This window comes from Chlorocebus sabaeus, chromosome 9, assembly GCF_047675955.1.
Source record: "Chlorocebus sabaeus isolate Y175 chromosome 9, mChlSab1.0.hap1, whole genome shotgun sequence".
Lineage (NCBI taxonomy): Eukaryota > Metazoa > Chordata > Mammalia > Primates > Cercopithecidae > Chlorocebus > Chlorocebus sabaeus.
Genome location: NC_132912.1, coordinates 67,906,759 through 67,919,513, shown reverse-complemented (window position 1 = coordinate 67,919,513; position 12,755 = coordinate 67,906,759). Strand labels below are relative to the sequence as shown.

Below are 12,755 nucleotides of genomic sequence, written 5' to 3'. Positions count from 1 at the left end.
TTTGGAGTAAAAGAGGCAATTATTAGAAATTTATCCCTCAAAATACGCTCTAAAGCAGATTCTACTGCAAAGGCTGAAGTTACGCAACAGATTTTAAATTCTCTTGCTAAAGTTGTGCTAAAAAATAAAATTGCTATAGATTACTTACCGGCTAAACAGAAATATCTGTGCAGTTGCTGACACTTCTGGTTGCATATGGAAGAATATATCAGGTATTATATTCAGTTGTAGGGGATTAACAAACAGGCTGCTTGGCTGAAACAAGTAGATTCTTTATCTAGCTCATTCTTTGATCTATTTGATTTTAGTTGATTTCATCATGGGGACCAAACTCTTGGTATTATCCTCCTGAGAGTCATAATAGTAGTCTCCCTGGCTGTATTAGTCCATTCTCATATTGCTATAAAGAACTACCTGAGACTGGGTAATTTATGAAGAGGTTTAATTGACACATAGTTCTACAGGCTTAACAGAAAGCATGACTGGGAGGCCTCAGGAAACTTACAATCATGGTGGAAGGTGAAGGGGAAGCAAGGACCTTCTTCACATGGTGACAGAAGAGAAAGACAGCAAAGGGGGAAAGTGCCACACACTTTAAAATCATCAGCTTTCATGAGAACTCACTCACTATCACGAGAACAGCAAATGGGAAGTCCGCCCCCATGATTCAATCACCTCCCATCATGCCCCTCTCGCAACATGTTGGGATTACAATTCACGATGAGACTTGGGTCGGGACGCAGAGCCAAACCATATCACTGGTACACTGTACTCTCTCAAACACTTAAAGGTATGCATCCAGCCATCTCTAGAATGTCAAATGGTCTCTCTTTGACTGGAATGACAAACACTCAAAGAAATGTGTGACCCTGAGGATGCTGTAAAACTATGAATTACATGCTGAGACTTGAAACCCAAAATGATGGTAACAGAGTAGCTCTAAGGCCCAAAGTTTTGGACACACTCTCACTTAAGTGAGAACTTGACTAAAAAGGAGGAATTTTAAAACAAAATTATGGGAGGCCATGGTCGTGGACTGAGCTTGTACGCTAGGCTCTAGCAGACCGAACCAAACCAAAACGGAGTCTCTCACACTAAATATGACAAACTTTAAGGAAGCAAATGGGTCCTAAAACAGACCAGTTTTTGTCTTACTCCTGAAAACAGGAGATTCCAGCATAAGAAAGTCCCCTCTACTCTAACACTTACAAAAAATAACCTGAAGTCCCTGTTCCCAACTTACAGATTCCATGTCGTGCTATCTCCCAGTGAGATTTGAGACCAAATCAGTACATTTACAGTGATGACAGAGTGACATCAATGACTAAAGTTTCGGTCAATCTCTCCATTAAGATGACCAAAAGAGGGGAATTGTTAAATTAAGTTTAGACTAAAGCTGCCTCCTTATATATTTTAAGTTCAGCCTAAAGCTTCCTCTGTACATAGTGAACTGTAACCTCACTGCACATGTGTAACATACTCTTGTGCCAATCATCAAGTTGCAGCCAATCATTCAAACCACATTCAAATAAGGGACACTCCAAGCTGTAACTAATCTGGCCGCTTCTGTATCTTACTTCCATTTTCTGTCCGTCACTTTCCTTTTTCTGTCCATAAATCTTCCAACATGTGGCTATACTGGAGGCTCTCTGAACCTATTCTGGTTTGGGGGCTGCCTGATTTGCCAATTGTTCTTTGCTCAATTAAACTCAGTTAAATTTTATCTAAAGTTTTTCTCAACACAAATAAGATTTTATCTGCATGCAAGCTTTCTTTTTTGTATTTTTAGTGGAGATGGGGTTTCACCATGTTAGCCAGGATGGTCTTGATCTCCTGACCTTGTGATCTGCCTGTCTCGGCCTCCAAAGTGCTGGGATTACAGGCATGAGCCACCGCGCCTGGCCCATGCAAGCTTTATTTACTTTCTTCCTTCAGTATCACAAAACAAGGTGCTGAAACTAATTTAAAGGGATCTAAATTTATTATTATTATTATTGAGACAGGGCCTCACACTGTCGCCCAGGCTGGAGTACAGTGGCATGATCATAGCCCACTGTAACCTCAAACTCCTGGGTTCAAGTGATCCCTCCACCTCAGCCTCCCAAGTAGCTAAGACTATAGGCACAAGCCACTACACTTGGCTAATTTTTTTACTTTTATTTTTATAGAGACAGGGTCTTGCTGTGTTGCTCAAGCTGGTCTTGAACTCCTGGTCTCAAGCGATCCTCCTGCCATAGCCTCCCAAAGTGCTAGGATTGCAGGCTTGAGCCACAGTGCCCAGCCAATGCTCTAAATTAAAAGCTCAATGCAATTAATGAGAAGTTTTATATACCTTTAATTTCTTTCTAATTATAAAAGATTATTTATGAGGGCAGGACTTTTTGTCCATTTTATTAATTACTGTATTTCTTGCATCTAGAATGTTCTCTAACTCATCACTATCAATCAATACATGTTGAATGAATATATACACACATGTATATATATAAAGTCTATTAGAAAATAAAGAAACGTACAAAGAAGAATAAAATAATTTCTGATAATTTCAACATGCACAGAGTTAAAACACTTTGGTATATTCATTCTTCAGTTACTTTCTATGTATTTTATATATGGGTGAAACACAAAGGATAGACAAACATGTTAAACACCTTATGGATGCAATCAGTAAAATCCAGAATATGGGAAATTCTATAATACAAATTACCTACATTCTTCCACAAATAAATGGTGTCTAGTTTGGTTTCCTTAAAAGCAAGGTATCAGTGTGGAAGGACTAAGAAAAGTGAAACAGGTCAGCAGAAAAAGCCAATTCAAAGGTATGTTATTAAGTTGACTACCACTGTAGACAACCAGAGCTCAACTCCCCTTGGCCCATTTGAGAAACCATGTAGTCTGTATATCAGAATTGATCATCCAAGACAATGGAGAAGAGGGTATCCACCAATTCTCAGCAGTAAGTGTTAATGCTTTTCTATCTCCAAATGTGTGCATGTGCCAACATGGTTGAGTGTGCTCCTACAGGTGTCCCATGCTATAGCAGCAGAGATGCCCTATAGGAGAAAGCAACAGATACACAACATAGCTCAGGCTTCGTCCTGTCAGGCTGCAACACTGTACAACTAACTGCTGCAGCAGCAACCTGAGCAAAAAGGTGGGCTGAGAAATGTGAGACGAGGCATAAAATATGTCTCACATAAATGGCAATAAAAAAACACGAAAGCGAAAAAAAACGGTAGATAAAAGACTGAAAAGACATATCAATCAAATGCAGTGTAGAGGTTAATTTAAACAAACCAACTCTAACAGTTATTTTTTAGATAGGAAAATGTGAACAGTGCCTGGATATTTGCTATTAAGGAATAACTGCTGCCTGTTTTTAAATGCAATTATTTAAAAAGTATTATTGTTTTTAAAGTTCTTGTACTTTAGAGACACATGCAAAAGTATTTACAGGTTGTCTACATGTCTTGAATTGGCTTTAAAACAATCTGGGGTGAGGAAAGGAAGTAAGAGAGGTTATAGATGAAACAAGATTGGCCATGTGTTATAATTGTTGAAGCTAAGTGATGTGTGCACATGGGTTGATTACATTTTCTACTTTTCAGGTTTGAAAATTTCCACAACCAAAAATTTTATTTTTATTTCTCTCTCTTTCTATCTCCCTCTTTCTCTCTCTTTCTCTCTCCTTCTGAGACAGAGTCTCACTCTGTCACCCAGGCTAGAGTGCAGTGGCATAGTCTTGGCTCACTGCAACCTCCGCCTCCTGGGTTCAAGCAATTCTCCTGCCTCAGCCTCCTGAGTAGCTGGGATTACAGGTGTGCGCCACCATACCCAGCTAATTTTTATATTTTTATTAGAGACAGGGTTGTGCCATATTGGCCAGGCTGGTCTCTAATGCCTAATCTCAAGAGATCTGCCTGCCTCAGCCTCCCAAAGTGCTGGGATTACAGACATGAGCTACTGCACCCCGCCAACAACCAAAAAATTTAAATAGCAAATTTCATACATTTTGGAGGGGTGATGGTTCTACATAGTTTTTATTTGACCTAGAGATATGTGAATATTAATAATGTGGGCAAAATATTATGAATTTTCTGGTTAGAAAATGACATAAATGTGTTTGGTTCTCTAAGCTCACTTTGTTATTTCATGTGTCTGTTTTTTTTTTTTTTTGGAGACAGGGTCTGGCTCTATTGCCCAGGCTTGGGTGCAGTGGTGTCATCTCGGCACACTGCAACATCCACCTCCCAGGCTCAAGCCATCGTCCCACCTCTGCCTCCCAAGTAGCTGGGACTACAGGCACACACCACCATGCCTAGCTAATTTTTTTATTTTTCATAGAGATGGAGTTTCGCCATGTTGCCCAGGCTGGTCCTCAACTCCTGAGCTCAAATAATCCATCTGCGTCAGCCTCCCAAAGCGTTGGGATTACAGGCATGAGCCACAGCACCTAGCCCATCTGTCTGTATTTTTGACCACACAATTTACTCACTCTGAATGATGTCTTTTCTTTCTCCTATATATAATGAGCTATTATTCATTTTTCAAAACCCAACTCAAATAGTACTCCATTTAGGATGTCTTCCTATATACTCTCTAAAGAATTAGATTCTTAGCCGGGTGCAGTGGGTCACGCCTGTCATCTCATCACTTTGGGAGGCTGAGGCAGGTGGATCACCTGAGGTCAGGGGTTTGAGATCAGCCTGGCCAACATGGCCAGACCCTATCCTCTACTAAAAAATACAAAATTAGCTGGGCATGGTGGCACATGCCTGTAATCCCAGCTACTCAGGAGTCAAGGCTGGAGAATCACTTGAACCCAGGAGGCGGAGATTGCAGTGAGCTGAGATTGCGCCATTGTATTCCAGCCTGAGTGACAAGAGTGAAACTCCATTTCAAAAAAAAAAAGAATTAGTTTCTTTATATCCTACTCCTATACCATATACAGTCATGTGCTGCTTAACAATGTTTTAGTCAACAAAGGACTAATCTACAGTGGTGGTCCCATAAAATTATAACTGAGCTAAAAATTCCTATTGCCTAGTGACTTTATACCAATAATAACATCATAGTACAACTATTTTATTTTTAAAATAAATTTAGTGTAATCTAAGTGTACAACGTTTATAAAGTCTACAGGTGCACTATTTTCCATCTTTTATACCATATTTTTACTATATCTTTTCTATGTCTAGATATGTTTGGATATACAATTACTTACCACTGTGTTACAATTGCCTACTGTATTCAGTACCGTAACATGCCATACAGGTTTATAGCCTAGGAACAAGAGGCTATACCATATAGTCTAGATGTGTAGTAGGTTATACCATCTAGATTTGTATTAAGTACTTCATGATGTTTGCACAATAACGAAATACCTAAGGACACATTACTCAGAACATATCCTCATCATTACGTGGCCCATGACTGTACAATCAATTCTTGCTATTTGTAGTTACGTTCTGTACGGTCACTGTGGACAATGAATTAGTGAATATCAACCTATTGCTCTTGGGGAAATTCAGGGTTAAGCTCCTTTGAGCCTACGGTCACAACATTTTCACAACCAATCAATATATAAACTTTTTTTATGTGTGTGAAAGTTAGAATATTGATTAGATCATTCTTCTTTTTAAATGTAGGTGTTTATAACTATAAATTTCCCTCTGAGCGCTGCTTTTGTGGTACTGCATAAGTTTTTGGAGGTTCTGTATTCCTTTTCATCCAACTGAAAGCATTTTCTAACTTCCTTTGTGATTATGTATTTGATCTACTGGTTGTTTAAAAGTGTGTTAATTTCATACTCCATATGTCTTCTAGTTTTCCTCACTGAAGAGTGACTTGATAGCAGTTATATGTGTAATGTATTGCCTTCAGGAACAATCTAATTACAGGCAATGAATCTCAACGAGAGGGGCACAATCTCCTTCACCTCTTACCCTGGTTGCAGATTGCCACATTAGACTGCAGCCTTCTCTTTTGTACTCCTAAAGCCTAGCACAATGCCTGATATTCAATAACCACACTGTTCATAACATTATTACAAGGACCTGGAAGATTTCAGTACTATGTAGAAAGGGACAAAGTAGCTTATAAAAAATAAATATCACAATCTTATATTTCACTTTAGCAACTTACGTTCTGGTTGTTTTTCATTGGGTGTTATGGATCGCACAAAATCTTCTGGCGTCATAAACACTTCTGCTTCACCAGGCTCATTGATGACTTTCAAAGTGGCAAAATATCGGAAGATTTTGTCTGGTGTGGAGTAGGCTCGAATCCTATTCTCATATTCCATCACCTAAAGTTAGAAATTTAGAAAGTGTTACTATATTAAGCAATGCTCATAGGCTCATACATTCTTATTATCACTGCTCATCAATTCTCATATATTTTCCATCTTATTTTGGGAAGAAATGCTATCTTTTTTTCTAGACTTAGTTTTTTAAATTACAAATGAACATCAAAAATATTTAATATTCTTGGAATTTTTTATTTCTTGCAATATACCATTCATATTCCAGTTGAGGCAATGCTCATGTAACTTTGGTTTAAAACTTTTTTTGAAGAATTCTCTAATGTCTTAAATCACTGAAGGCTAGCAAAATTTTTAAATGTCATAAGAAATTTCAGATTTCAGTAATAGGGTACAATGCCATATATATGCCAACCTATAGGTTCTTAAATACCAAGTCTTTTTTTCTATTTTTTACAATCCTTTTCCCAGAAGATTTTTTTTAACACTCTCTTTTAAAAATTATCTTTATTTTTATAGAGAGAAGATCTCGCCACATTATCCAGGCTGGCCTCAAACTTCTGGGCTCAAGTGATCCTTCTGTCATAGCCTCCCAAAGCACTGGGATTACAGGCAGTAGCCATTGTGCCTGGCCTAAATACCAAGTTTTTACAAACGGATTGATTTTACAGTTTCTACTTCTTTGCAATTTCCTAATTCCTGAAACAAAACAGACTTTAGATTTCATAGGTTTCAAAAGCTAGTAGGTCTTCAAAGACAAAATACATTAAATGAAGGCACAGAAAAATAAAATTACATATGATGGAAATTCAATTATTAACAGGTCTGAAGCAACAGACTTTTGATTATAAAATTAAGCAAATTGCCAGAGATCCTTTACATATGCCATATTTAGAAAGCAGCAAAGTTGAGACTCACACAAGCAAATGTTGGCATAGCAACAAAATCAAGTATGGCATATATTTAACTAAAAGGCTGTCAAATTAATATGAAAGTTAATTCCCTTATCTGGTATACAAGCCCCCATTCTGTACATGGAACATACAAAATACTATACCAGCCACATAATATTTAAGTGAAAAAAATGTATCTCATACCTTAATTTTACATGTTGAAATAGCCAACAATAAATAATATCTTATAAATAACTGGCTAGAAAATGTGTCAAGGCAATAAAACCTATAATCTCATCAGTTCCATGTCATGAAGTAATTTACCAATGTTAAGAAAAACTTTATTGATGTTTTATTTTATTTTATTATTGTTATGTTTTTGAGATAGAGTTTTGTTCTTGTTGCCCAGGCTGGAGTGCAATGGTTTGATCTTGGCTCACTGCAACCCTCACCTCTGGGTTCAATCAATTCTCCTGCCTCAGCCTCCCAAGTAGCTTGGATTACAGGCGCCTGCCACCACACCTGGCTAATTTTTTGTATTTTTACTAGAGACGGCTTCACCATGTTAGCCAGGCTGGTCTCGAACTCCTGACTTCAAATGATCCACCTGCCTCAGCCTCCCAAAGTGCTGGGGATTACAGGAGTGAGCCACCGCACCAGGCCTTTATTGATGTTTTAAATTTGCACATTAACATAGCAATTACTATAACTGTCAGTCCTGGCTAGATGTCACTTTGAGGTCATTGGCAGCAGCTGTTTAACAAGGCTCTTAATTCCACTACCACGTGTGCTTTTAGCAACTGAGAAAAGACTGCAGATTTGTAACCACATATGACAGGAATTTTTTCAAAGCTAACTTGTAATACAATCTGAATAGATTTCACAGGAGACTTTATCAAAAGATTGAGCATATGGCGAACACACTGAAGAGTTTTGCAACCTCTCAGCAGCCTTGAGACATAGCTACAAGTTTTAAAGGCATTTTATATTACACAACAACTGTCCGCTGGGAAATAATGGCTATAGAAATACCTTTCTTTTTTTTTTTTCTTTTTTTTTTTTTTTGAGATGGAGTCTCGCTCTGTCACCCAGGCTGGAGTGCACAATCTCGGCTCACTGCAAGCTCTGCCTCCCGGGTTCACGCCATTCTCCTGCCTCCCGAGTAGCTGGGACTACAGGCACCCACCACCACGCCCGGCTAATTTCTTGGGTTTTTAGTAGAGGCTGAGGTTTCACTGTGTTAGCCAGGATGGTCTTGATCTCCAGACCTCATGATCCGCTCGCCTCGGCCTCCCAAAGTGCTGGGATTACAAGCGTGAGCCACCGCGCCCAGCCAGAAATACCTTTCTTTAGGCCATCTGTATTCTTGTTATTCCTCTGAATAACAACAACAAAAAAGAAATCATTTGGAACATTTGGGGCATATGAGTAGCAATTACTACCAATGAGGACTTCGTGAACTAAAATGTTAAGTCAATCATATACAGAAAGGCAGAAAAATAAGAACTTAAAAATCAACAATTTAAGACAAAATCAGATTCGTTTTTGAAATAATAAGTCAAGGAAAGTAGCAGACTTAGTATACTCCCACATTGGTAGAATTTAGTATAGACCTATTGTATGGTATATATTTTGCTTTTTTTCACTTAGCATTGTATCTTAGCCTGGTTAAAAGGAAGAACAAACTATCATATAAATAGTTCGGAATATAGCATCCAAGATAACAAAGGCTTGGAAGCAGAGATATATAGAAAACTGTTGAAGGATTTTGAGATGTTTAGCCTGAGAAAAGATATACTAAGAGAATTATGGTCGTTCATTCAATCATTTACCTTATAAGACTTTCTTGAGCATTATTAAGACACTTGTCTTCAATAACACTGCTAGACTTAACTGGATCAAAATTTGGGCATTATTTTTCCTATATGAACTGCATCAAAGAGTAGCCAAAGAGAATTTATAATCAAATAGTAGATGAGGGATAGTGTCTGTTTATAAAATATTCCAATAAATAAATGAAAAAGATTTGATAAAATTAGAATATCATTTTGCAACTTCAATGAATTAACAGATATAGGCAATGAACATCAATAGCTGTCAATACTGCAAAAAGAAAAGCAACTAGACATCAGGTGTCTTATGGTAAAATAACATAATACCACCACTAGGCTGCAAGGATCAAAACTGAGTCTGATCAAGCCTCAGAATTCAGATGCCAATATTTAGGTAATACAGAGAAAAGAGGAACACGTTGAATTGCACTGAGAATAAGCATCAGTAAAACCTAGGCCCAGGAAACTTCATAGGCTAAATGGCCTGCATTCTGTCACCTGTAGATTAAGAGGCTTTAAAGATGTATCATCAAACAAAATAAGCAAGATTAAACTATATGTCTAGGAATAAACACTGGAGTAAAAAAACTATGAAGAACAAAAAGAAATGGTTACTATAAAAATCATTTTAGGTTTCCTATATCTGTATGAAACAGCAGTAAAACAATTATTTTTTTCAAATACAGACATTGGCTGGGCACCATGGCTCACGCCTGTAATTCTAGCACTTTGGGAGGCCAAGGTGAGTGGATCACTTGAGGTCAGGAGTTCGAGACCAGCCTGGCTAACCTGGTGAAACCCCATCTCTACTAAAAATACAAAAATTAGGTAGTTGTGGTGGTACACACCTGTAATCCCAGCTACTGGGGAGGCTGAGGCAAGAGACTCTCGAACCTGGGAGGCAGAGGTTGCAGTGAGCTGAGATTGTGCCACTGCACTCCAGCCTGGGTGACAGAGAGAGACTCTATCTCAAAACAAAACAAATAAAGAAAAAAAAAACAGACATTCTATGTGATACTGAACAATAAAATCAGACTCGTGAGGAAGAACTCTGAATAGTAAGAGTATTTCAAAATGAAGTAAAAAATTCCCCAGCAAGGGGAAGATGAAGAACATGAAGATCATTATAATTATTTCCCCTAAGAAAGAGGGGCTCTGAGGATCATTTTAAAATCTTGTGCTTACAAAATGCTGTCACCTTTTAGTTTACTGTTACTGAACTTCACAAAACAAAACAAAAAAGCAGACCAACCAATAAAAAGTAAGCCCCAGCTGGAAACTTGAGCTTTAGAAAGGAAAAGTACATTGTTATAACTATACAAAAAAATCTTAAGGAAGAAAAAAGTTAATTTTTTCTGTGATTTGACAACTTTAAGTGATATAGACCAGTGGTGAATGTCACCACTCCTCCATTTTTAATGGCAGAAGCAAGGGGGAAAGAATATAAAAAGAATGAGTCTACCCAAGTTGGTAGTACTGACTGTGATGAGTATCTCACTCACTCAAACAGCGCTTTAAAACTACTCCTGGGCTTGCTCCTTGAATGACACCACATACAGTTAATAGATGGTCCAAGAGGAGTTACACTGTTCCCATCACCAACCACATTCCTGCAAAGGATCAGCTATCTTTTGACCATGGATGGAAGATTAGATGAGATGAGCAATTGATGACTCTACTTGCATGGTAGTCCATATCACCACCACAGGCCTCTGTTTCAAAGGCCTATATTTAATTGTCTGTTTCAGTTGGCTTACAAATTAAATAAGAGGAGAGGATAAGGGAAGAATGGGCTCTTTCTATTGTTAAAAGGGACATATTGGCCGGGCGTAGTGGCTCAAGCCTGTAATCCCAGCACTTTGGGAGGCCGAGGCGGGTGGATCACGAGGTCAGGAGATCAAGACCATCCTGGCTAACACGGTGAAACCCCGTCTCTACTAAAAAATACAAAAAACTAGCCGGGTGAGGTGGCAGGCGCCTGTAGTCCCAGTTACTTGGGAGGCTGAGGCAGGAGAATGGTGTGAACCCCGGAGGTGGAGCCTGCAGTCAGTGGAGATCGCGCCACTGCACTCCAGCCTGGGTGACAGGCAAGACCCCGTCTCAAAAAAAAAAAAAAAAGGGACATATTTTCCCTTGGTCCTGATACCAGTTTTATGGCTTAATTTTGTTAGAATGCCCAAGGAAAACCATGGATATAAAGTCTTGAGCCCAAGTTAATGCAAGTAACAGTAAATCCCTGTGGGCCCTGATTTCAGAAATAATGCATAGGCATGGGATGGAGACTGAGGCCACACCTGGAAAAGGTAGCAGGCAGGAAGGTGTTGTAAATATATCATGTGGCCGGCACACTTTCTCTCAAGAGGTGACATAGCTTAATCTGTAACCTAACAGTTGTCCTCCATTTTCGAGACTCCCTCTCTTTTGCTAGTCAATTTTTGGCCACCCATAATAATGAACATCTGTCATAGGATAACCTCTTAAGGTTCTATGAAATTCCAAGTTCTATGACACTAGTCTCATAAAGTAAATTAATAAAGTAAATTAATTTTTGGCAGTAATAGTAATAATATACATAAGTTCCAATATTAACATTCTTTTTTTCTTTTTCTTTTGAGACAGAGTTTCACTCTTGTTGCCCAGGCTGGAGTGTAATGGTACGATCTCAGCTCACTACAACCTCCACCTCCCAGGTTCAAGTGATTCTCATGCCTCAGCCACCCAAGTAGCTGGGATTACAGGCATGTGCTACCATGCCCGGCTAATTTTTTATTTTTAGTAGAGATGGGATTTCACCAGGTTGGTCAGGCTGGTCTCAAACTCCTGAGCTTAGGTGATCCACCCACCTCGGCCTCCCATAGTGCTGGGCTTACAGGCGTGAGCCACCACACCCAGCCCCATATTAACGTTCTTAACTGTCGGTCAAAATAAGTCCCCAAATTACTAAAGAACATATTTTTTCATTTGTTGTATCTTATTGATGATAAAAGCATGTCTGTAAAAATTTCTTCTCCAACATATTTTGCCCATGTTGAAAAAATCTGGCTGGGTCAATAGTGGCTCGTGCCTGTAATCCCAGCACTTTGGGAGGCAAGGCAAGTGTATCACCTGAAATCAGGAGTTCGAGACCAGCCTGGCCAACATGGCAAAACTCAGTCTCTACTAAAAATATAAAAATTAGCTAGTGGCCGGGCGCGGTGGCTCAAGCCTGTAATCCCAGCACTTTGGGAGGCCGAGACGGGCGGATCACGAAGTCAGGAGATCGAGACCATCCTGGCTAACCCGGTGAAACCCCGTCTCTACTAAAAATATACAAAAAAAAAACTAGCCGGGCGAGGTGGCGGGCGCCTGTAGTCCCAGCTACTCGGGAGGCTGAGGCAGGAGAATGGCGTAAACCCGGGAGGCGGAGCTTGCAGTGAGCTGAGATTCGGCCATTGCACTCCAGCCTGGGCGACAGAGCGAGACTCCGTCTCAAAAAAAAAAAAAAAAAAAAAAAAAAATTAGCTAGGCATGGTGGCGGGTGTCTGTAATTCCACCTATTTGGGAGGCTGAGGCAGGGAAAATCACTTGAACCCAGGAGGTGGAGGATGCAGTGAGCAGAGATCACGCCACTGCACTCCAGCCTGGGTGACAGAGCAAGACTCCAACTAAAAAAAAAAAAAAGAAAGAAAAATCTCTATGCCCTTGATTCTTGGCCTTTCTTTTAAAACAAGCATATTAGTTAGGGTAGGTTAAAATGCTACTACAAATACACCTCAAAATACAGTATCT

At 39.2% G+C, this 12,755-nt stretch overlaps 1 protein-coding gene across 2 annotated transcripts in view; it reads right to left on the bottom strand.

Annotated features, from left to right (window-relative positions):
* Nucleotides 1-12,755, bottom strand: part of MICU1 (mitochondrial calcium uptake 1) — a 262,263-nt gene that overhangs the window by 180,119 nt on the left and 69,389 nt on the right. For both annotated transcript variants that reach the window (XM_007963109.3, XM_038009080.2), the window contains one exon: nt 6,145-6,307. In XM_007963109.3, coding sequence (XP_007961300.1) covers nt 6,145-6,307 — 163 coding nt within the window. The remainder of the gene's footprint in view (nt 1-6,144; nt 6,308-12,755) is intronic.